Source organism: Furipterus horrens, unplaced genomic scaffold (assembly GCF_987537825.1).
Source record: "Furipterus horrens unplaced genomic scaffold, mFurHor1.1.pri manual_scaffold_3, whole genome shotgun sequence".
NCBI classification, from domain to species: Eukaryota; Metazoa; Chordata; class Mammalia; order Chiroptera; family Furipteridae; genus Furipterus; species Furipterus horrens.
In genome coordinates, this window is record NW_028327173.1 from 11,027,375 (window position 1) to 11,052,333 (window position 24,959).

The 24,959-nt window shown below is 53.8% G+C and overlaps 1 protein-coding gene across 3 annotated transcripts in view; it reads left to right on the forward strand.

Annotated features, from left to right (window-relative positions):
* Nucleotides 1-24,959, forward strand: part of PAX7 (paired box 7) — a 95,206-nt gene that overhangs the window by 10,200 nt on the left and 60,047 nt on the right. The window contains exon 5 of one of the 3 annotated variants that reach the window (XM_090271467.1): nt 12,815-12,820. The exons of the other annotated variants lie outside the window; for them this stretch is intronic. Coding sequence (XP_090127593.1) covers nt 12,815-12,820 — 6 coding nt within the window. The remainder of the gene's footprint in view (nt 1-12,814; nt 12,821-24,959) is intronic. 3 annotated transcript variants of the gene reach the window in all.

Sequence of the window (24,959 nt, forward strand, 5' to 3'; positions counted from 1 at the left end):
AATAAAAGAATATCTGAAAATGATAGTTGTTACCCATTACATGATAGATAAATAATATATAAAAACAGTTTTATATAGGGAGAGAGGGCTGAGCTAATGAGATTTCCTTCCAGGTTTCCTCTTCAGAGTTCCTATTTGCCAACATCAGTAAAGTTGAGGAGGCTTCATTCCTAATGGGAACCTAGGGATATAAACGTGAAATGTACAGGACCCCTGGTTCTGGTCCTGGAAGCTCTGGTCTAAAGCCAGACGGAACTCCCACCCTAGAAGAGACAGCGCCTCGTGAGCTTCCCTTCCTGCTATGAAGAGCACGGAAGAGAAACCCCGAAGGGGACGTTCTCCAGGGACTTTGGGGACTTGAAGGCCAAAACGGGGGGGCGGCATTCCATGAATTCCAGAAAAAGAAATAGCTCCTCTCCCTCACCCACTCCAGACTAATGAGGTAATTAGGAAACCCAGTTGGGGGTGGAGGATAAGAGGGAACTGGAAGGTTAGGATGCCCCCCTCAGTTTTCGCTGTCCTAAGCCTTCCCTTCCCCCAACTCTGACTGAAAAGAGGAAAAGGTGGAAATGGGGTCAGCGCTTTCTGACCTGCTATGGAGCGATTGGCCCAGGCTAGGGTCGGGCAGGGGGAGGGAGGGAACTCGCCTTCCCAAATCGAATCAAAGCAGAACGGTGACCTAAGGGGGAAACTTCGCCATTAGTAGATAGATCTCTCCAAAACTTCAAACAAAGTTGGGGGGAGGGGAGGCAAGGCTGGGAAGGAGTCTGGAGAAAGCGCTGGGGGGTGTAGAGGGAACTTGCGAGGGGCGGGGCCCAGAAGAGGAAGAGAAGGGGTCGAGGGCAAAGGGGAAGCGGGAGCCAAAGGAAGGGGTGTAAGGACGGTAATGTCAAAGCGGGGATGGGGGTGGGGAGGTGGGGTCGGCTGCACTTGGAACTTAATTTAAGCCTTGGGCGAGAGGAAAAGCGTCTCGGGCCGAGGCGGCAGCCTCGGGAAGTACGAGAGGAAGTTGTGTGCTCCCCAAGTCAAGCTCTGAAGAGACCCTGGAGGGCACTCCAGGGCGCCTCGCGCTCTCCTGGCTGCCCGTTGGGGAGCGCAGTGAGGATGGTTTGCAGCGGGCCGCGGGGCTCTACAAGCCTGCTGCGGGTGGACGGGTTGGTTGGAGTTCCCGGAGACTGCGGGTGGGTCACCTAATGGACCTTCCCAAGACTGGGTTCCCTGGGCCCTGGGGATACCGGGTCGAGACCAAGAGAGGATGGGCAGAGGCACAGACGGAAGAGAGTCAGAAAGGAGGAGGAGAAGGAGAGCGAAAGAAAGAGAGCTCTCAAATCCAAAGCGAGGAAGCCCGGGCAAGGGAGAAGAGAATCTCACTAGAGCGTTTGCAGACGCCGAGAAGCGCAGAGAGGTCAAGGGAGGCTGGGGCAGCAGTAAGAAAGGTATAGACGCAGAATCACCGAAATGCTGGCCTTGGAGAGGGCAGAGTAGGACAGGACGAGGGACCCAGGGCAGCCCGTGGGAGTGCGCGGGCGGAAAGGGCGAGCGCGCAAAGCCGGACGGCGGCGGGAGGCGGGCGAACCGCTGTCGTCCTTTTGATCCTCCGCGGCTTTCCCTTATCAGAAAGCGCTTTCGGTGACACCGGCACAAAGGCAGTTCATCATATTACAGCGCGGCCCGGTGGCTCGCTGCGATCCCGCCGCTTAATTAAAGGCGAGCAAGTCGGGCCAGCGGGGTGGGAGGGAGGCCCGGGCTCCGCGCTCCGACGCGAAGTGCTGGTAAGGGGCCGGCCTGCGCCTGGCTCTGTTGGGACTCGGAGTCGGGGCGGGCGGGAGGAGCTGTCGGGGAACTCTTTATTTAGAGCGTCGCTAAATGAACAGGCCAGTCTACTCCCGGTTTCAATGCCGGGAGAGTGAGGTTCGCCGCTTTTTGGTTCTCTGCTACCCTCTCTTCTAAGTTGTCAGGTTTGGGAAGGGTGGTGCAGAGGCCGCCATCCCTGTTCCCCAGCTTCTGACACTGCAGACTGGAGGGTGAGTAAGCTTAAAGTTAGCACTTAGAATGAGCTGAAGGCTTCCTGCTATGCTGGGGCCAGTTCACACCCACCATTTCTGGGCGATTCCTTCTTCAGTTGGCCCTCTGTTTCCATCACCATTGGCACCCAACCATTCCAGGCTGGAGGGATCTGGAAGGGGCAAGGTGCATTGTGGGGAGCCCAGGAAGTCAGAGTTCTAATGTGCATCCAGCCCCCAACTCACTAGCAATGTAATCTGGGACTCGATCAACCTCTCTGGGCTGAGTTTCCTCCCATGGAAAACCACAGAATGGAACTAAGACAAAGATGTTATCCTTTGAGGGGATGCTGAACCCCTGTGAGAATCAGATTAAAACCTAAGAAACTGGTCATTCATACTTGTTCACACAAGCAGAATTTTGCAGACAGTATAAAGAGGTCTCTGGGCTTCTAGGGAGCCACACTCCATTAAGAACTCCACATATGCATATTTCTTGGTGACCCCAGTATTCTTGACGATCTTCTGATTTCAGAAGCAGAAGCCCTTGATGAGGTAGTGGATAGGGTATGAGGCTGAGTCTATCTATGCTCAGCTTGGCCCTTATTGCCTCCTCCCCTTTCCAAAAAGACAGCACAACCCATTCCTACCCTCCACCCCTACCCCCATTTGGTTGTTGGAAGGGTCTTTTCTGAGGCTGTTACATGCAAAGATAAGCACAAATACTAAGGTCCCCTTTTGTCTGTCCCAAGGAAAGAAGGAAGGAAGGAAAAAGGAAAGAAAGGGGAGGGGAAGGGAGGAGAGAGGAAAGAAATTTTTTTAATGAGGTCAGATTTCTTGAGCACCTACTATGTGCCAGGCATTGTGTTAAGTGTCCAGGAATACCTGAGACAGGTTACTGCTTTCATAAGAGTTCTCAGTCAGCTGGTTGACTCAGAAATTAAACAGGCCCACAATCAACAAACATGTCCTGGTATGTGTGTTTATGTGGTGTTTACCTGGATGTCTTAGTGCGCTTGCCTTCTTGCCAGGCTGGTGTTTGGGTGTCTGAGTGTTGTGTGTGTGTAGGTGTGTGTGTGAGCACAACATCAGGATGTGTTTGGGGCAGGGGCTGAATTTGGCAGGCAGCCCCCAACCTGACCTCGGGAGCCACAGGCGTCAGCCAGGACTTCTCAGCGCCTGGAGTTTGAGCGAGCAGAGGAGGGCGGTGCTGCAGGCCTCGGGTCTGCAGAGCCTCTCGCCTTGACTGCCCTCTTTGTCTGAATCCCTAAAAAGACTTAAGATCAAAGAAGCTCCAGACCCGACAGAAAAAAAGGGGTGGGGCTTCGGGTGCAAGTCGTAGCTTGGAAAACTCCACCCTGAATTTTTCTGGGGTCCTTTCAGTGGGACCCAGATGCCAGTGGAGCCCCAGACCAGTGAGCGGCTGCCTTTCCATGGGGCCCTCTCCACAGTCCCAAGCCTCAGCAAGGGTGACAGGTGGAGAGGGATCACTGTGGCTGCAGGGTTGGGGTTCATACCGAGAATCTAGGTGACCAGGAAAGGTGGAGAGAAGGCGATACTCGGGCGAAGTTTTGTGGGGTGTATACTGTTGCGGGGGAGATTATGGGTCTCAGATCAAGCCCTGACTGCCTGGACACTTGTCCTGGGGGTCTGCCCTGGATCTATCTGGGCTGCGTGGACACCAAAATCAGGTGCAAGCGCTAGTTTGTCTCCAAAGCGACAACTCAGAGTTGATAGGGGTTGCGGGAGCCCTGAGGAACCTCCTGGAACATTCTAGTTCCTAGAGGAGGCCTGCAGAAGTGCCTTATCTCTCGTGTTGTAACCTCCGAAACACCCCAGATACCTCTGGTCCAGAGGGAGGAGGCCCCCCACACTTTGCCCTGAGACCCCCACCTGCCCCAGCCTTCCCCATCATTAGGACTTTCTCCTGGCCTGCACTTCTTGAGCTTGGGTCCATCCTTCCGGGGCAAAAAGTCCTATAGTAAATAGAAACGCCAATGTATGTGTGACGCAAGAGAAACCCTTCCCTCTGCTCTTTGCCCCGGCTTCAGGCTATACCTCTTCTTCCATTCTCCCTCCAGCTGCCTGCAAATACCAACATTCAAAATCCTTGCCCGCTCACTCCCATTTGGGGCGCTGGGGAAAATTCTGAAATATTGCACTAGTGCTTCTGGGACTTATTAGAAGTGCTGGGAGAGTCCTAAGAAAAGGGGTTCTAGAACTTTCTTAAGTAAGGCTACATTTTTCTCCCTCCGGACGTCAGATTGTGTTGGGTCGGGACTTTCCTTTCTGTGGTCTGCACAGGCGACGCCCAAGGTTTAGCTTGGTGCGCTCAGCTATGCGCCGCGGGTGATTACCGCTGTAAATGCCCCTTTGCATCTCCCCCCTTTATAAACACTGTACCCCTCCCTGCTGAAGTAGCTTTGAATCCGGGGAGCCCATCTTCTATTGGGGAGCCTCAAGTTTTCCTACCTGATTACCGGGGCAAGGGCCCCTCCTCCCATCCGGGACAGGAAGCAATAAGGGCGGGGGAAAGCGATTTGGGAACTGGTCTGTCTGCGGGTTCAAGGAGTGGGGGAGGGAGGCTCCGAGTTTCTCCTCCTCCCCCTGCAGCCTCCCTCCTCCCGCCCTCTCGGCCGAGTCCCCGCTCGCGCCTCAATGGCCACTTTAGAAATACAAACAACTTTAGAAATAAAGTAACCAAACCCCCAAAAGGGGCTTTGAAGGGGCGAATGCCTGGTGGCGCTTTACTATGCTGTGGGCCGAGGCCCCGGCCTAATCCCGCTTTCATTTTCACCGACGGCCGCGGGGGAAGCGCTCCCGGCCTCCAGGCCCCTCAGGAGGCTGATTAGACCACAAAGAGCCCCCATTATCCCGAGAAGAAAACCGGGGGGCGGTGCAGGGCAGGGGGAGCCGGGGGAGCGGGCCCGCCCGCGCCCAGGCTATTGACTTAGTGGATGAAGTCAAGAGCCGGTGCGCTGGGAGCCCGGAGGGGGAGCGGAGGGGGGCAGGGGCGGGGAGACTGAACAAAACAAGGACGCACAAAACCCCACAACAAAACCCCAGCTCCCAGCTAGGGGAAGCCAGGCCTGGCAGAGAGCTTCGTCTGCTGAGATTCTGCTGGGTCAGCTGGCCCTGCGGCCTGCTGGGGTTGGGGGTCAGGGGAGGGTTGGTCCTTGCCTCCTGGGAGAGGGTGAAGGAAAGGAGAAGGTTACAGCCAGGAAGCAGGCTTATCTGTAGTTGTGCTTCCAGACTTGGCCATGGGCTCTGGCTCTCAGGCCTTCCCTTCCTCTTCTGTGAACCCCAGGAGTTGGGTCCAGATGTCCCCCAAAATCCCAGCTGTGGCCACCTGAGGATCCGTGATCAGTGACGACTGGCGCGCAGTGGCAATTCCTCTGAGATGCTCTAGAGGAAGTGCCTGTGTTGGGGGCAGGGAGACAGGGATGAAGGAGAGAGAGGAGCTTTACCCTGTCCCCCAGCCTGAAAGATGTGGGTAACTGAGTGAGGTGCCCCAGAGCCTCAGTGTCCCTGTCTGCAAACTGGTCGCCTGGATGACAACTTCAAAGTGCTTTGGGAAGAGTCAATATAACTACACAAAGTGCAGGGCACATTGAAAGCTGCGTAAATATTCCTCTCCCATCCCTTCGACTCTCCATCTGGAGACCACTGTCCTATGACTTGAGAAATGATAGGGGCTGTAAATCTCTTAAGTGATCACTATATTTGGGGTGTGGTTAGGACAAGTGCTCAACCGTGTGCAAATGAATAGCATCCTTCCTTACCTGAAAGAAGTAAGTGGCCCCTGTGAGCAGCTCCTCATTCAGCAGAAGGCCAGGGGAAGAAGGCTGAAATAGCCAGTTCTTGGGGCCCAGCAGCCACTGTTGAATGAGTTCTACCCCCTCCCAGGTAGAGGCCAGGCAGCTTTGGTGAGCAGAGTGCAAGGGCGGGGGTGGGGTGGGGTGGTGATGAGCACTATGTGGTGACTAAAGGAGATGGTGGAAACATCGTCCAGGTGTAAAGGAGGCAGGTGAGGGTATGTGACACCCCCCACCGCCACCACATCCCCTCCCCCCGCCATAACTGTCTCCGTTCCCTTGAAATAGAGGTACTCCCAGCCGTGATGAGATGATTTGGAAGTGCTTGGAAAGCTTCTGGCCCTTGGTTTGTTCATCCTACAATTCTGTATTAAGCCCTGCTTTGCGTGGGCTGTGCTGGGGTGATATCCCTAGGGTCCAGGCCATGGCTCCTCTAGGCGGAGTTACGGAGTTAGGACTTATACCGAGAGCACTGGGGAGCCAAGGAGGGGATTTCAGCAAGGGAGTGATGGCCTGCGCAGAAAATGCACTGGGAGGTGTGGAGAGACCAGCTCAGAGGCGCGTGCTGTGACAGGGAGAGAGAAAGGCGCAGAGGGTGAGGGGAGGAGTGTAAGGAGGGGGCAGCCCCGGCCTGACAGGGGAGGCAGGAGGGAAGCAGCTGTTCCTAGACTCCCCCCACCTGATGCCCAGGTGTGCGGAGTGTGTGGCTGACTACAAGGTCAATGAAAGGAACCATAGAATTCCTTTCCAGGCTGGGGTCCCAACGGGCCTTAGTGGTCATCTGGTCATTACAGGTGGAAGAGCTGAGGTCCACAGGGCGTAGCATGAGTGAGGCCAAAGAGCGAAGAGAACTGGCCTGCTCGCAGCTGCCCAGGTAGAGGAGCAAAATAAGCCAAAGTCTTGCTTCCAGGAATTCGAAGGTGAGGGTAGCGATGCGAGGTATGGCCCTTGTCCATTGCCACAGTTCGTTACCCCCTGTAAGGTCCATTTCACAGAGGGGGGGACCGAGGCACAGATATTAGCCCAAGGAAATAGGGTTGGCAGGACCCTAATGCCTTCACCCTAAGAGGCCTGAAGGACACAGCCCAGCTGCCCTCCTTCGTCCCATCTGCAGTTGCAGCCCTGGCACCCTCCGCCCTGTCCTTCATGAACCCTGGATCCTTAGGTCCAGAGGGGGCTGTGGCTCAGGCCAGTCACCCCTACTACCACCCAATTCCCATCACTCATGGGCATCTACTGGGATCTTCAGGTTTGGCAGATGCCACAGATTTGCCCTCTGAGGGGTCTGTTCATCTTCTGGAAAAAGTCATTTTAGCAACAAGGAAAAATCAAGCCCAGAGGAGAAAGGACTGCAGCGTGGTGGCTGGGGTTGGAATTCAGAGCTTCCTGTGAACGGCCCACAGAGTGGCCCTGCCTAGTGCACTGACTGCCGTGTAACTCTGGACAAGCCACTTAACTTCTCTGGTCCTTGCCCCGTTGTCTGAACAATGGCAGGGCGTGAGGAGCCCAGTGGTTTTCAAACTGTGTTCTGTGGCACCTTGGGGTTCCAAGCAGGAGGTGATGCCGCGGGTGAGGATCCTTCGAGCCCTGATACTCTGGGCATGTATGCATCAGAGATAGAAAAACCAGCGTGCTTCCTGTGGCTGGAGGAGGCTAGTGAGACAGGGCTTTGTCCTAGGAAGGAGCTGGAATCACCTCCTATGGGAGGCTACTCTGGCTACTCTAGAGGAGGGGGTGGAGAGAGACTCTCTGTTTACGCCTGGAATCAGAGCCCCAGGCTGTGGTTATTGGTCTTCAGAGATAAGCTGATACTGCTTATCTGGTGACAAATGATTCCCCCTCCTCTTCTATTCAACTGATTAGAGGACTTTCTCTCCTGGCTGGGCGGTCTCTTTGGAGAATAGGCATGGCTGGTCTCCAGACACTGGGCTCTACCTGCCCATATAGCTGTGTGACCAGGAGAGGCAGCTCCCCTTTTTGACCTTCATTGAGGGCTGGGTTGCAGCACCATCCTGGCATGGCCCTGGAAGGAGGAGTCAGTGCTGTGTGTGGGAGAGGAAGAGGCCTGTGAGCCAGGAGGGTGGTGGCGGTGGGGGGGGTGTGTGTGTGCCCAGAAGTCACTCAGGTGATTTTGCAAAGCTAGCACACTTGAGTACGTTATCTCATTGGGACATCTGAGGACTGTGGCTTTCAGATAAGTTGCCCTGGTTGAGAGCCACTGGTCTGGTGCAATACCCATTTTACAGATGGAGAAACTGAGGCCCAGAGAGGGGAAAGGACTTGTTCTGTGTTGCACAGCAAATGGAGAGCAGAGTCAGGACAGGGACCTGGTGTGCAGGCTCTTAAACCAGGCACCAAGAATGGAACATTCTTCCAGAGTGGCTGGGTCCCTTGCTTATTATTACTGTCACCTGAAGGGCTCTAATCTGCAAGGGCACCATGCTAGGAACAAGGGAGCTGACAGGGCAAGCCCCCCCACCTCTCCTGCTGTCCCCAGCACCTGCCCACACCCTGGGGTTGGCCCTGCCAGATACTCACTTTCATCTCAGCTCTGCTTATATCTAAAGGCAGCCTCAGGGACATGAGAGGCTGGACTCAATCAGTGAGCCAGGCACTGCCTCCCTGCTCCGGTCCCCTGGGCAAGCCTAGTTGCTTCACCGCTCTGAGCTCTGAGCCTTAGTCTTCTCATCTATCCAGTGGGGATAAAAATCACAAAAGGGACAAGTGAGTTCAAACTCAGAAAAGGTGGCTGGCACACAGAAAGTGCCTGGTGACATTGAGATAAAAGACCTGAAAGTAATTGGTGCTGAAGAGGGGACCCATAAAGGTTTCTAAGATGAGAAGTCCCCAAGTCAGATGCACACTGTCCCTCTTGACAGGAAGGGGCTCTAAAACGTGTGTGTATCATTTTGTCACATGTTTTTGAAAGATTTATTACAAAAATAGTGTACATGCTTGTGAAATTTCAAATTAGAGAAAAGTATATAATGTTAAAATTGAGAATCCTTCTTCCCTAGGGTAATCTTGTTGAGTTTGGGAGGCGTACAGCTGTCTGCATTTACATAGCTACATCTATATTGTATCTGTCCGTCCATCTGTCTATCTAGATACATAAATTTTTTTTAAAAGCTGTTTATTTCTTTATTTTTAGAGAAAGGGAAAGGGAGGGAGAAAGAGAGGGAGAGAAACATCTAGGTGGGAAAGAAACATTGACCAGGTGCCTGTCATATGTGCCCTGACAGGGGATGGAACCCCTCAGTCGAGGCATGTGTCCTAACTGGGAATAGAACTGGCGACCTTCCGCTTTTCAGGACGACACCCAACCAATTGAGCCACACCAGTCAGGGCAGGTATAGGCATAGGTTTAAAGTGGCATCATGTGAACTTAACCTGAGGGTTACAGTGGCTTCAAGGGTGACCACAAAGCCCTGGAATAGAATTCTCCATCTTGTGTATGTGGAAGGATCTAAGTATTTCCCTGGGCAGGGAATCAGCTTTTCCTGGGTCTCCTAGGACTCATCCTGAGTTAGGAGATTTGCAGGTGTTTGTCCTCTCTGAGGAGGGGCAGGCAGAAGCCCTTCCCCTCCCCGCAGGCCCATCAGTCCTTCCCCCTCTCCTTCATGCACCTGCCAGAGCTTCAGGCCCCCTCTGCTTCAAAGCGTAGGCTGGGCTTTACCTGCGTTGCCCCTGAGAAAAGCAGCCAGGTTTGAAAGGGGGAGTGGCATTTCAGGCGCTTAATTAGACCCAGGACAAGAATGGAGGCTGGCCCTCCGGTCAGGCCAGGGGAGAATTGTCCAGGGATTAACACCCAGGTAAACCCATCAAGGCCACCCGCCCCTTGGCAGGAAACAGCCAGAGAATCCCAGGCCACAGCAAAAAGCCTGGTCAGCAGTGTGGATTCCCATTCCCATTCCCGAAGGGAGGGGTGTGTATGTAGGGAGGGAAGGGCCAGAGGAGAAGGGAGAGCCCTTCCACCTGCGACCTCTACCATCCTTCTTCCCCAGCCACACCAGTGCCCCAGGAAGGTGGAGTTAGAACTCCCACTTTATTTCACGAAACAATGTATTGAACACTGAGGGGCTGGAAATACAGCCTGAACGGCACAAGACCCTGGTTTCACAGAGCTTATGCCCTTTGGGCAGACAGGCAATGAGCACATCCATGAATAGGAAAACACTTTCAGAAGGTAGACAAGGGCTTTAAGAAAACAGAAAGTGACTGAGCTGGGAAGCGATGGTAGATGAGTTATCAGGGAGGCCTGCCCAAAGGAGGTGATAATGGACCTGAGCCCTGGATGGCAAGAAAGAGGCAATCATTTATGACCCTCCTTGGGAGAGAATAGCCCATTGAGACCTGACCATGTGCTAAAAACTGGGTTAAGTGCCTTATAAGAATGAATTCATGAAATCCTCCCAAGAGCACCTTGGAAAAGGGATGATTAAGATGGCCATTAATATATATGGAAACTGAGGCACAAGCAAGTGGGTCTTTGGGCACAGATGAGCACGTAAGTCTCATTGGAAGCCTGTACTCAACCTGTCCCCCTCTTGCTGTGCCAGATGCTTTACACCTCGTCTTACAACTCCCCAGCCCTGCCCCTGGGTATCTATTATCCCAATTTTGCAAATGAAAGCGGAGCTCAGAGAGGTTTGCTCAGCTCCCTGGAGTCACACAGCCAGCAAGTGGCAGAGCCCGGAATTGAATCCAGGTGCCACAGACTCACACTGCTGCGACACACTGGCTTTCTGGTCAGCAAATTCTTCCAGCATTGACCTTGCCATGCCTTCCACTAATTCACAGGGTCCTATGTCCCTGGGGAGTGGCTTCCCCTATCTCTAGAGAGGAGGGCTTGTCCTTCACAGAAGAGTCATTAAGAGGACCCGCTGAATTGTTTTCTTTCATGCCCACATTTTTGACTTGCGGGCGAGATTATGAACTGAGAAATCTTGATTGGCCTTGGGAGTGTGTTGGAAGGTAGATGTTGGGATCTCTGAGCATTGTTTCTTGTGTGTATTTGTTGCAGCCGTACTGTGTGCACATGGCCAAGGAATCGTATTGTGGGAGTCAGGAAGGAAGTGGTCCTGGTTGGATTGGGCAGGGAGCTTTGTCTCTGGTGTTGGTGTGTGGGGGTTTGTCCTTGTGATATACAGTGTGAGTGTGTTTAAGTGTGTGTAGTTGTGTCGATATAGGTGTGCCTCTGTTGGTGCTAAGGGGTGCACGTCCCCCGTGTGTCGCTGGAGAATAAGGGATATGTGTGCCAGTGGGGCCACGTCAGTGCCACTCTGCACAGGTGAAGGCCAGTGCATCTGTCCACGGTCTGAATGTATCTGCCCCCATTTTACAGAACAAAACTGAGGCTTGGAGAGATCAAGTTACCTGCCCGAAGTCACCTAGCCAGCAAGTGGCTGAGCCAGCAAGGGCCACTAGGGCCGACTTCAAAATCCAGGCTCTTTCCTCTGCTCCCTAAGAAAGGTTTTAAGTGACAACAGAAGGTTTAAATAGCAGCAAGAGGTGTTGCCACCTTCGGTCAGGGGCCTGGAGGACGGACGTGTGTGCGGTCACATGCTCATTCTGGCATCTCAGCCCCTTTCCACTCCCCGGGCCCCCAGCCCAGCCCTGTCACACGAGGGCCTTTCTTTTGGTGGATTGCAAATATGCCGAAGATTAAGGCCTGCAGCTGGCTTCAGCCTTGAACAATGGGGAGACCTAGGAAGTGAAGAAGTTGCCAGAGAGGCACCACAGCCCTGTCCAGAGAGGTGGGTCACAGGACCTGCCGGCTGGACTTGGAGTGACCCATCCCCCTCCCTGCTCTCATCTGGGGCCCCCCACCCCTGATGCTCCCAGCTGGAAGGGGACAACAGAGTCTGTTGAGAAATTCTCACTAGAAAGAACCCTTGTCACGAGTCCACTGCCTTAGACCAGGGATTAGGGGAAAGTTAAAAAAGGGGAGAGGCACCCCCAGGGGAAAAATCCAATAAATAATCACATGTGAGAGAGAGCCAAGGAGGGAGCCTGGAATCCCAGCTGGACGCATGACCCAGCCCGAGATGGGTCAGCTTCAACTCTGTTCTTAATGGACGACAAAATACAACATCGTAAAGCAGACCAGAGCCCAGGGATGCGACGTCTCTCTCCTTCCTCAGTCTCCACGTGCCCGCTTCCTCCTGGTGATCAGTAAGGGTGGCAGCTCCCACTTGAGAACACCACGGGCTACCGGGGAAGCAGAGGAAAAAAAACCAAACCCCATTGCGTGGACCGGAAGGTAGCTTGTGTGAATTTGCAAGGCTGTAATAATCAGAGACAGAGAAGGAAAACTCTGACTCCAAAAAACCTCCGCTGCCTTGCGGCATACCTCTTTAGGGGAAAGGCTAAGGGAGTAAACCCCGACAGAAAATCCGGAGCTGGAGTCCCTAAGGCGGTTTGACGTTGTAGTCAACACCGGCAACTCTTGCGGCGCACCTGAAACCAAGCTGTATTGACTCCGTCTTTCCCTTGGACCCTTCAGCTGCGAAGAGAGGGGGGGTCTGCTGCATGGGCAACAGCAGACCCTCCATATCACCCTGCCCAGGCTCTGTAGCTTCAGCTTCACGGGAGAGGACACTCCAGCGTCATCGCAAAATGTCGACTTAACACGGGAGGAGACAGATACCGTGTCACTCCCGAGTCGGACTGCACAGCCATTCTCGGCGGTGCAGATAGACTCTTAAGAAGCTACACCATCGTCTCTCGAGATGGACGGCTGCCGCCGACGACGAATAATCAGAGAGATCATGCTCATTTCCAGCTGGGGTGCAGCTCTGGAGAGCAAACTCGGGGTTGTGCAGGACCTGCCATATGCAGGCTACGGTTCCTTAAGCTCCACAACCCTGTGAATGTCACAGGTTTTTCTGATCCCATTTTACAGATGAGAGAACTGAGGCTCAGGGAGGTTAAGTCACTTGCCCAAGACCAGGGCCGGACAAAGAGGCAGGAAGAGTTTGAATCCTGGCTCGCCAGCTTCGGGTGCAAGACTCAGGTCAGCCCCCAGGTGGCTCAGGAGGGGCCAGAGAGAGAACTAACCTTGCTTTGCTCTTGCCTCCCATGTCCCAGTGACATGGGCCAGAGTGTACATATTCCTTTATTTTGGGTATCATGATGATGATTTAATTTTAACTCTGCTATTTTGTCTGTGCAAGCTCCTTCCCAAGTCCTCTCATCACCCCCCAAAATAAAGTCTTATTTTAAGTAAACACAAGCTTCACTCCCAGCTAGCCGCCAGAAGCCGGTCTCCCTGGATTCCACTTTGCATGGTCAGAACAAGGTCTGTGGCCAGTCCCAGCCCATGACTGGGAAGCTGAGAAATGCAGGTGGCGCGTCCCCTCCGCAGATGAAGCCACTTAATTACCACGCAATCAATATGCAAACAAGTGCCAAACTGGGTTTGAATCAAATTTCTCATTGGGGACCCAGTGGGAGAGGAGAGTCCAGCAGAAGGGGGGCCCACCCAGGGTGGGCTGGCTGGGAGGGGGGCTGCAGGATACAGAGTTGGGCTCCAACTGGGACCCAGGCACCCGAGGGCCACTCAGAGGCCCCCGGAGCCCCCAGTGTTTGGCATGGGGCCCAGGACCCATTGAGGGGAGCTTGGGTCCACGGCTCAAGGCTGCAGTCCATGGGAGGGTTTCCAGGCCTGTCAGCCGAAGTCTGGCGGCCTCCACTAATTCATTTGACTCGGAAATCTCAACTTGACCAGGTCCCCCCTCCCTTCTTTAAAACAAACTCATTAAACTTGTCAACACTCATTAGGCCTGTAAAACATTGAACTAGAGCCACTGGGGAGACTTGGAGAGGGTGTGTGTGTGTGTGTGTGTATGCACGCTCAGCTCACTGCAGAGCTGAACCAGGCCCTGGGAGGACCCACCTCTGAGGCCTGGCGGGGGCAGAAGTCAGATTCATTTGGTCATTCCCTCCCTTCCTCCTGCATCTGCCTTTCATCAAAGGCAGAACAGGATGGGGGTTGAGGCCCAGCCCCAGACCTGAGTTAGAATTGGCTTTGCCCCCCTGGCTGTCAGACATGGGCCAGCTCCTTAACTTCTGTGCCTCGGTCACCCCATCTGTAATATGGGTATTCTAATAATAGGACCCATTTCTCTGGGCTGTCGTGAAAATAATGTGCATAAAGCACTTATAACAACTCCTGGCGCATTTTAAGAGTGCAACTACTGGTAGCTATTACGATTTATAATATCTTAAATCGTAAGGGGTAGAACTTTGAAGTTTGGATTTGGTAAGACTTGGCTTTGGACCTCAGCTTCCTGCTATGGGACTCTGGATCAGGGATCATTTCTCTGAGCGTCAGTTTCCCCAAGTGTATAATGAGTACAATAAAATAAATGCGTGTTAAAAAAAGGAATGTGGTGAGAAGTTAACACATACAGGGTCTGTCACTGTACAATATTAGGAATATCCTTTCTTCTTTGTCCCTCCCCCCATTCAACCCGCTTCTCCGCTCCTCACCATACTGCATGGACCACCAGGGTATAGTCTAAGTCTCACTGTAGAGTGAGTCGGGGGTGGGGTGGGGTATAGGCTTCCAGGAGAGGGGCTGGGGACTGAACCCCACCCCCCAGCCTAACGGTGAAGGTTCGTGTGTTCTTAGAAGCAGAAGCCTCATTTAGAGAAGGAAAAACTACTTCTAGGAGGAAACCACAGGCTCCTCTGCCCTTGGTTTTAAAAAATACAAAAACACCTGTAATTTTTAAAGCCACCCGATGGCAAGGAAACCAAGTGACCCCAGATGGAAAAGAGAAGCTGGAGGGAGGAGGGCTCCTGCCGGCTGTGGGCTCTAAGCCACGCTTTCCTTCTAAGAAAGGCCTCCTCCCAGCCCCGACTCCCTGCAGGAAGAACGCAGCCTTCCCTGCCACTGCCAAGGGGACTAGCTCCAGCGGCCCCAGACCCTCCGATGGCGGCCGGCTTCAGACCCCATGAATAGCCGTTTTGTCTGGGCTTCCATTTAGGATTTGTGGCTGTAGTTGTGATGGGTTCTTTTTCCCTTTAAAGTGGGGTGTCTACGGGCTCTCTTCCCCCTCCCCATCCCATTCCCCTTCTTGTTGAGAATGACTCTTTAAAAAAAAGAAAAACCCAACCCATGCCGGCCTTCTGCTATTTTTCTTTTCTCTCTGAAAATGAGAACATCAGCTATTGAAGCGGATTGATGAACTCTTCCCAAAAGTTTATTAAGGGAAGGTTAGACAAAGGCCCCAAGGCCCGCAGGCAACTGAGCAGTCAGTATATATACTGGGCCCTTTTGTCCCCCCAGGGCCGACGCATGAATACCTCTCAATGGCCCTCTTTAGAGTGACAAGATCAAGCCAGACAACGGCTTGTTAAAAGGACTGCCAGCGTTTTCTCTTTCCCTAGCCCGAAGCTCCGCCCCCCACCTCGCCTGCATTAATGTACATCTGCAGCGGGAGGAATAATCGGCTGGAATTCTGTGTTTTGTGTGGGTTTTTCTTTTTTGCTAAATACACCCTTCCTCCTCCTCCTCCTCCTCTTCCTTGCCCCCATCTGCCCTACTCCCCGCCTCCTCCGTCCTTCCTGCCCCCTCCCCCAGCGGTCCTCCAGCCATATGTTGCTGAGCACAGCTTGCTTGTGCCTTTGAGGGGACCCCAGGGTGAGTGTTTCTGGACGAGAGACAGGGGTTCTCTCCTCTGTGTCTTCCTGTCTGTCCTCATCATAAGCACCCCCTTTATTGACTACATACTGTGTACTGGGGCTGCGGTAAGAACTGAACTATGTCATCGCTCATGTGGCCTTTTACATCAGGGTAGGTGTCATTTCCCCCCAAGATACAGACCGCAAAGTGAGCCAAGAAGGAAGTGTCCCCAGGCCTGGCTGGCTCGAGCTTCACCCTGTTTTACAGCTGCTGCACTCAGGACAGGGGTTGAGGCAGACAGTACATCTTATCCCCAGTTATGTGGCTGTAACTCGGTTGGCTCAGAGAGAATCAACATGGTCGGGAGGCCTGAACCCCAGGTTGTGGGACTGAGCGAGGTTGTGGGAGATCTGGCGGGGGCGCTGGGACGGGAAGCAGCCTTGGGAGATACCTTTCTTGCTGACGGCTGCTGAGGGAGAGGGTGCTGGGGCTCAGATAAGCCACAGTCGGGGGAAACCCCCAATTCCCTCTAAACAGGATGGGGATTGTGTACACATGTATGTGTGTGCGTGTGTCACAAATGCTCCATGTGTACGTGTGTGTGTGCTGCCGATTCACTGTCCTGGTGAGTTTAGTTCTGTGCTTCCATCTCCTGTGTCAGAAAAGAACTTTCTTGGAGGGTGAGGACTAGTTAACTACATCTTACTTGGTGCCAGTATGATGCTGGATGCAGAGTAGGTGCTCAATAAATCTTCCTAAATCCCGAACTTCCCTGAGACACATAAGCGGTGCAGGGGAGCGGGGCAACCAGGCCTCTGCTAAGGATCGAGGCAATCCCCCTCCCTCCCTTCCTCCCCCTCCCCCTCCCCCTCTCTCCCCATCTGACACCTGTCTTCATTTGGGTACTGAAGGGGGCTGAAAAGGGAGGGTCCCTAATGATCACGGGATGGAGAGTCAGACCTGTATCACTGACCTTCACTGTCCTAAAGGATTCCCTGGTAGCCAGGCCAGGGAGGGTGTTTGTGCCCGCTCTCCCTGGTGGCTCAGAACTGGGGAGAGTGATGGCGAGGGAAGGGCCAGGAGAAGGCACAAGGAAATCACTCTCGTCTGAGGGGTGGGAGGGGGCCTGGTCTCTGCATCCTGCCTTCCCTCCTTGGTGGGGGTAGGGGGTGGGGACTGTCCTGGTTGCAGAGAATCTCATGTCCCAGAAAACCCTCAGCCTCGGGCAAGCTGGGATGGTCAGTCACCCTACTCCCTGTGGTGCAGGACAAGTCTCTTTGCTCACCCTTCCCAGTATATCGCCATCAAATGGGGTAACGGGCTGGGTGGGAGGGAAGGCGCGGTGTTACCTTGGGGAGGACTTGGACATCTGTGCTGGGTGCTGGGTGGCTGAGTGGGCTGTCCTCCCGTGGGTACCTGGGGCACCCTTTCCCCTGATGAGACCTCCGTGGTGGGGGGCCCAGAGTCACATTTGGCAGCAGGAGCTTGGCCCTTTGCTTTAGAACAACCCTAGTTCTCGTCGTATGTTGGCCACTTGCCGGCTGGATGGTTTTTTGGGGGGGTGTCATCACCCCACTTGTGAAATGGAGGAGATGCCGCTCAAATCCAGATTTGCTCAGGACAAAGCGGGGCTCCAACAGATGTTCAGTTCCTCCCTTCATTTCTTCTCTGCTTGTCCGCAGACCTCTTACTTTGTTTTCTGGCTTAAGGACAGAGTTAGAGGGAAGAAAACGGGAAATCCAGATTCCAGATTTATCCAGAGAGACCGAGCAGAGGTGCGGGGTGTGGCTCTCCCTCCTCCCCCCAAGAAAAGAGTCCCTATTTCATGGATGATTCAAGGCGAACTTCCCCCAAGGGAGGGCTGTGACCCCTGACCCCTCTAACCTGTATTTCACACGTTCAAAAGCTCCCACTGGCCCCCGAGAGGTGACCTGAGCTGGGCCCAAGGCAACAGGGCAGGCAGGGCTATAAACAAGCAGGCTCCGTGGGCTCAGGAATCCTGAGCGAAAAAACAGAAGGGGCTCAGAGGTGGGGCCTGTCCTGGGCTGGGAGTAGGTGGCCAGCGGCGGGGCAGTGGAAGTGGGGTGGGGAGAGGAGAGAAGAAGTGGGCAGCCAACTCCCCCAAATAAGGTATGTCCTCTCTCTGACCCTCAGTTCTCTCACCTGTAAAATGAAGCTAAACGTACTGTCCTTGTAGAATTGTCGTAAGGGTGCTGCAAACTGACGTAGGTGTGAGTGGTTCCCAGGAACCTAGTAGTAGGAGCTCAATGGCGCTGGAGGAAAAAGAGGAAAAGGAAAAGGTGCTCAATCAGGGCACACAGGATGGGGGGGTGATTGCCAACTTAAACAGTTAACACTCGGAGGTCAGCGGATCCATGTCTTTGTTGAGTACCAGCTAAATGCCAGGTGCTGGGTGAAGCAGAGAGCAATGCAGGAGCGTCCCTGCCCTCAGGGCCCCCTTATTTGGTGGGGAGACAGGCAAGCAAACAGATACCCCCATCCAGCGTGAGAGGTGACCAAGGGGGGGAGGCGCAGGGCTGCGGGAGATGCAGGCTCTGGCAGCCATGAGGTGGAAATGAATTTCTCTGCATGTCTGCAAATGCAGCTCCTGTGCATGTTTGCAGAAACTTTCCGATCTCTGCGCCCACCAACACCGTGGCCCACCCAAACCTGCGCTGACCACAGTCCTCCTCTATCTTGATGGGAAGGAAGGCAAAGGCTCTCCTTCCAGGTCTCCTGGAAGCCTGCACGGAGCTGCAGTCCGGGTCCGTTTAGCCTTTCCCCTTCCTCTGTAACCTCAGGCAAGAAGCGGGCTCCCTGAGCCTCGGTCTTATCATGTCAAGTCGGCTGAAGGACACCCACCTCATACCAAGAGCCTGGTGCTATGCCTGCGCACAGTAGGTCCTCAGACTGGGGGTTCTGGTGCCAGAAGCCGGCCTGGTGCCCCTGCTGGCTTCTGGCTGCACACAGGGGCCGGGGCCGGGGCTCCCAGGCCCAGCCTGGCCTTTGAAGCTCAGTACAGCTCCTTATTACCCTAATTAATTACTGGGACAATGACACTCAGCCCTGCCTTCTGACTGTGCATCAGAGTGTGTGGGGGGAGGGAGGGCGCTAGGAGCGGGGAGGTTAACGGCTGCCTATTTGTTTATGGGCACAGGAAGCTTTATTGGTTTTACACTCCAGCCTGTTTTGAAATCAAAGAACATTTCCAGGGAAAGGGTGGAAGCAAGCTGCCTGGAGCCCGGAGAGTGTGTCTATGTCTATTTTTTGGTTCCTGGTCCCGCGCAGCCTGGTCTCTGTCTGCACCCCCGTATCCTCAGAGGTCTGCTCTGGGGCTGGACGACAGGATGGCTATTCACTGGGGACAGCGGGTCCTCAGGGGCCAGGGCAGCAGCCTCTCTCTTCCATGAGCTGCTGGTGGGCTGGAAGGACCCCGAGTGGCAGGGGAGGCAGGAGGGCTTTGATTGATTTCCCAAATCTTCCAGTGAGCACTTCTGAAGCATGTGACCAAGGACCTGGCCAAGCCACTCATCCTATCTGGGCTTTTGTAATCTTGTCTTCAAATCGGGCCTGAAGATGATGAGCCCGCCCCCGCCACCTTGAAAGATGTGCTGACATTCGATGACATGATAACATTAGTAACTTATGAAGTTCTGCAGTTGGCTCCTTCGTTCCTTCTTTCATTCATTCATTCATTCATTCATTCACTTATTCTCTTGCTCTGTGAGAGAGGCTGTAGCTTCAGGTCAGGCTTCTGCTTGGAATTAGAAAACAAACAAACCCTGGTTTCTAACATCCAAGAACATTGTGTTAGTTCTTTATTACACAAGAACAACATGCTTTTTGTAGGGAACAAAAGTCAAACACTGGAAGAGTACAGAAAGTAAAGGGTTTGCTATCCCCTCCACTCCACTGTCCAGAGTTAAAAATTGTGGATAATATAGGAGTCTGATCTAGATCTTTCTCTGTTGGGAGACGTGCCCTTCCGTACGTATGTTTATTTTGAGAAAGTGAGCCTGTGTGATAGGCACTGGTCCAGACTTACAGAGTTCATGCATCAAGGCTGCTTCCTCTGGCTGCCCCATCAGTGTCGACTTTGTTAGTTATTTTGTCACTGTGGACCCGACAGGCGAGAACTAATGAGCCTCACCCTACGCCTGTCACTTTTACCTGTTAACCCAAGGAGGCACTGCTGTCCCCACTTTATAGATGAGAAGATCAAAGACCAGAGAAGCAGAATGTTACCTCAGGCCTCCTTTTGGAAAGTAGCTGAGCTGGAATTTGAATCTGGAATATTCTGGGCTGTGTGGAGGAATTGGCCCCATCCTGAAATACAGCTGCTCAGTTCGGAGGACAGATTCCAGATAAGGATGTTATCTGGTGCTGTGGTGACAGATTATCAGGGCTGACATTCTCCCCACAGGCCAGGAAGGGTTATGTGAAATTAAGGCCAGCCGCTCCCAGCCCATCCGAGATGATTTTCAAGGACCTTTTCCCTCCTAATGAGAGAGAGTGGGGAAGAAGCAGAGGCTGAGCAAACCCGCCCCTCATCCACTGGCAATAGGAACATGGGATCCCAAGGCTATAATTCACTTTCCCAATCGAGGATCCTGAAATTCACACCAGATCATTGTCCTAAGGTTGGGGTTTGGGGCTGAAATAAAAGCTTTGCCTTCATCAGACCCTCCTCACATGTCAGGTCTGGAAGCATCTACTGTGACCCTCTCACTTTCACAGATGGAGGGGGCAGAGGTCCCAGAAAGGTTAAGTGACTTGCCCAAGGTCACACAGCTAATTGGTGACAGGGCTGGGACAGATTCTGTCTTGCTGGAAAGATGATCTCCTTCCTCTGAGGCAGCGGTAACCTCTCTCCTGGCCCCCACATGGCCTGTAGCCACATCTGGGTTCTCCCTTCCCAGCTGTGGAGAGCCTTCCAGACCTGGAGGAGGCCAGGAGGCATAACAAATGGGGAGCTGGTGACCTGGAATCGGGGAGGCAAAGCCTGCGCCGGCGGAGGGCAGAGGCAGGCTGCTCCCCGGGTGATGGTGAGGTAGCCATGCTGGAAGTCCATTTGTGAAGCTCTCAAAGGCCTCTCCTTTGGCCAGCACTTTGCAGTTTATAAAGCTCTTCCAAGGCTGTGAGCCTCACACCCTCTGTGAAGTAGCCTTGTCACCCCTGTTTTGAATTGAGGCCAGAAGGGTGACATCAGTCACTCAGGGTCACCCAGTGAGCGATGGGGTGTCAGACCTGGGTGGGGAAGCACTTTGGGACCATTTTGTGCTCTGTTCCTACTTTATAGACGAGGAAGGAGAGGCCAGGAGCTCCCTGTTCTGGGAACTGTTCCCCTAGACACATGCTGTCCCCTCAGCCATATGACAGGTGAACTCCAAATCCTTAGGGGGAAGAGGGTAATGCATTTCCTTTCCCAGAGAACACACCAGCCTTCTGACAAGGCCAAGCCTGGGATGCCACCCTTTGGTTCCAGCAATTGAAACATGGTGGTGTAAGATAGTGGCTAAGCTTCCAGGCTCCAGAGCAGCTGGATCCAAATTCTAATCCTGACTGCTGTGTGTCCTTGGGGACCCACCTCCTGTCTCTGGGCCTCTCATGTGCGCCGTGGAGTTCCATTAGAGGCAGGTTGTGCAGGTGAGGTGGCATAGGCCTGCACTCGGGTTAGCCGAGCCCAGTCATAGTACTTGGTAAAGGTGGCGACTGGCTATGTTTATTGTCATCAGGGAAGACCGAGAGGGGTTGTGACTGGCTCTGCTGTCAACCCCAGTGGCCTGGACAACGCACCTGTGGCACGTAGCCTTCACAGGTCTCTGGCTGACATAAAAGGAACAAGATGTCTTGTGCTCAGAGCTAGACAGACATGGATGTGGGCAGGCTCAGTGGTGCAGCAGCTGCAGAAATGGTGACGTTTCCTATAAAAGAAAGGACGTGGTTATTTGCACCTCCTTATCCCCAGAGATTGTGCCCATTCAACTCAAAATAATACAGGGGTGGACAAAGGTAGGCGTCCATTTGTTTGTGTACAAAACACAGTTTATTCTTATATTATCATTTATTACTTACTGTGTTATTTGCCATAAACTGCTTGTAACCCGTCCGTTCCGGGGCTGCCTCTTCCGGTCCTTCCCCAGAGTCAGCGACGCCGCCTCGGCTCCCACGTCCTCAGTCCTGGGAAGCCGGGACGCGCTGGTTTGGCTCAGTGGATTGAGCGTCGGCCTGCGAGCTAAGTGTCGCTGGTTCGATCTTCCAGTCAGGGCACATCAGAGAAGGAAAACTCTGACTCCAAAAAACCTCCGCTGCCTTGCGGCATACCTCTTCAGGGGAAAGGCTAAGGGAGTAAACCCCGACAGAAAATCCGGAGCCGGAGTCCCTAAGGCGGTTTGACGTTGTAGTCAACACCGGCAACTCCTGCGGTGCACCTGAAGCCAAGCTGTATTGACTCCGTCTTTCCCTTGGACCCTTCAGCTGCGAAGAGAGGGGGGGTCTGCTGCTTGGGCAACAGCAGACCCTCCATATCACCCTGCCCAGGCTCTGTAGCTTCAGCTTCACTGGAGAGGACACTCCAGCGTCATCGCAAGATGTCGATTCAACACGGGAGGAGACAGATACCGTGTCACTCCCGAGTCGGACTGCACAGCCATTCTCGGCGGTGCAGATAGACTCTTAAGAAGCTACACCATCGTCTCTCGAGATGGACGGCTGCCGCCGCCGCCGACGTTATTTGCCATACGAACAACTGTAAACCTACTTTTGCCCACCCCTGTCTGATTTAGTGGGGAAGAAAACCCAGCTGTGCCGTCCAGGGCTGAAGGCCAGCCCCAGACCTCAGGCCTGCCCTCCACGAAACAGTAGTCTAGTGACTGTTTAGGGGACCCTGAGGGGCCTGTGGCCTGTGGGACCTCACATGTTCTCCAGAGAAGCTGTTGGGTTGGGGGTGGCATACCCTCGGCCTCAAGGCCCAGAGGGGCTCATGGCACAGGTAAACACACCTATAAGTGCCACATTGTCTGCCAGCTGCCCTGGATAGCCTCATGGGTACGAGGGGGCCTGCCTTGCCCATCTCAGCCCCATCTGAGTAGACTCATGCCAGCCCGTGGCTGTGGGGAAGGCTCCGAGGTGGGGGAGGGGGTTGGTGGGGTGCGGGGGTGACTGTGGGAGGCCCTGGCCGATCATGGGGCCCAGACATCTCCCCATTCCTTCCCTGACAGAGTCCTCAGAGGTTCACCCCTTCACCCAGGTGGTGCGTGGCAGCGTTCCACCTGAAGACAGGCTTTGAAAGTCAATTATTTGAAACCAGGGGAGCCAAAGCCTCACGGGCCTCTCAGAGCAAACAAGCTTTTGGCAAGTTCAGAGAAAAGCAAACTGGATTGAATTTCCTCTCCGACTCACCTGGGGAAAAGTTCAGACTGCTCAGTGGTGGGGGCATCTGGGAGCTTGGATCCAGTGGTAAGCTTAGGGGGCAGGAGTCGCCGACAAAACCCCCGAGACATCCCACAGCTGGTTCCACGAAGGGCCTAGGACTACTAAGGTTGGGCAGTTCCTCCTTTGGTCTGACTTCATTTCCTCGAGGTGCAGGTCAAAAGAAGGCAGGACCTCAACTACATGCCCCAGCTTAGCAACTAAAGAAGTACAGGGTTTGAGTCCTGACCCCACAGCTGCTAGCTGTGTGTGGGGCAAGCTGCCTTACCTCTCTGTTCCCGTTCCCATCTGTAACATGGGGGAGAGTAGTGACACCCACTTAGAGGCTCTTGGTGGAGAGTAAAATCCTACAGAAAGGGCAGGGCTGGGGAGAAGCTTGCTCTGTAGTGGGTTTCACCTGTATCTTTCAGAGTTGCAAGGGCAGGAAGGATGCTTTGGTCTTCACACTCCCCTGACTTTGCAGCAGCCTCCCAAAGGGAACCCTTTCCCCAGAAAGCCAGACCCCCATCAACCACGGAGCACACGGTGCACAAATACTGGCAGATGGATTCTGAAGGATGCAGGTGAAGGACTGAGATGATTAGACTTAAGGAAACGCACCCCCATTCTCTTCTATAACTTATGAGGTTCTGGGGGTGAGGAGGCACATTCGCTGGAGTGGGGAGCTCTTTACTCTGAGAATGTGGTAGAGGCAGAGACATGTTGTAAATGACCTCCCCAGCCCTGGACCCCCAGCCCAGCCAGCACCGGGGGATGGAGCAGGTTCAATCTTTGCTCTTTTCTTCCCTGAGTCAAGACCAATGGGACCTGTGCCCCCTCCCCTGCTCCCAGTTCTCCCCCTTCCTCTAAAATCTCCATGACTCCCCCCACCCCATACCCACCTCTTAACCAGGCTGCCTGGGGAGCTGAATGGAGATGGGAAAATTCAGAGCAAAACCTGGGAACTCTTGGGAAGTGGTTCTCAGCCTTGGCTACACAGGAGATTCACAATGGGGAGCGTTTAAAAATCACAGCTGCACCCCAGACCGTTACCTCAGAGTGAGCGGCAGTCTTTTTTAAAGCTCCCCAGCTGATTCAGGTGAACTGGTCGGGGTTTCAAACCCCTGGCCCAGAGTCAGAGCTGCAGAAGGTCCAGGCACGTGAATGCCTGAGCTGTACCCTCCCAGCTTCCAAGTCCTCACCTACAGAAACCAGGAACTATCTGTAAGTCAGAAGAGAAGACAGACCTGGTACCTAGTAGGTGCTCATTAAATGCTTGTTAAAATAATAATGGCTCCCATTCATGGAGTGCCTGCTCCTTGCCAGGTATTTTGCATGCATTTACGTAAGCTTTTCTCTGGATGGGGATGATTCCTGAACCGGCACATGCCTTTGTCCTGGTTTGGGCCAAGCAGGTGTGTTGGGAGGCCCTGGAGGAGAAGCGTAGCTGGTTCTTGTTTAGACACATCTTAGGTAACTTCGGCAAACAGTGACTCAGCTGTAGCCAAGTCTCTTCCTAGGCGGCCCGACTTCCTCAGGTTTCTTCCTGCAACAAGTCAGGGCCCACAAGGATGTGGCAAGTACCTGTGTCGGTTTTCCTTGGGGGCCCTCGCCGGGGATCAGGAGCTGGGGGACAGCGGTCTCTCCTTTGCTGCCCTTTCCTCAGATACTTGCATTGCGTGAGCACCCACCTGCCTCCTAGTTCCTGGGGCTCAGAGAGGCTGTGTGACCAGCCCAAGGTCACTCAGGATTGAAACCTCAAGTTCTGGGGCCCCAAAGCCATATCTTGCTGGTAGCCTATATTTCTGTGTCAAGGGGACCAAGGAATGATGCTTCTGGACACCCAGCCAGGCCAGACGCCACTCAGTTTCCTTGTACTTGGCCTCAGTCTCTCTCCTCTTTCCCTTTCCCCTCCCAGGTCTGGAACACTCTTTGAGCCTAGGGTTTACAGCCAAAGGCGTTGCTTCCAGGCTCGCAGTGGGGGGCCGGGAGGAGGAGCAGCAGGAACTCAGCACATCCTGGGAGCTGCAGAGCCTGTGTCTCAAGTCCGTGGCCTTGGGACTTAGATAAACCAGTGGTCACACTGGTAACACCGTAGGG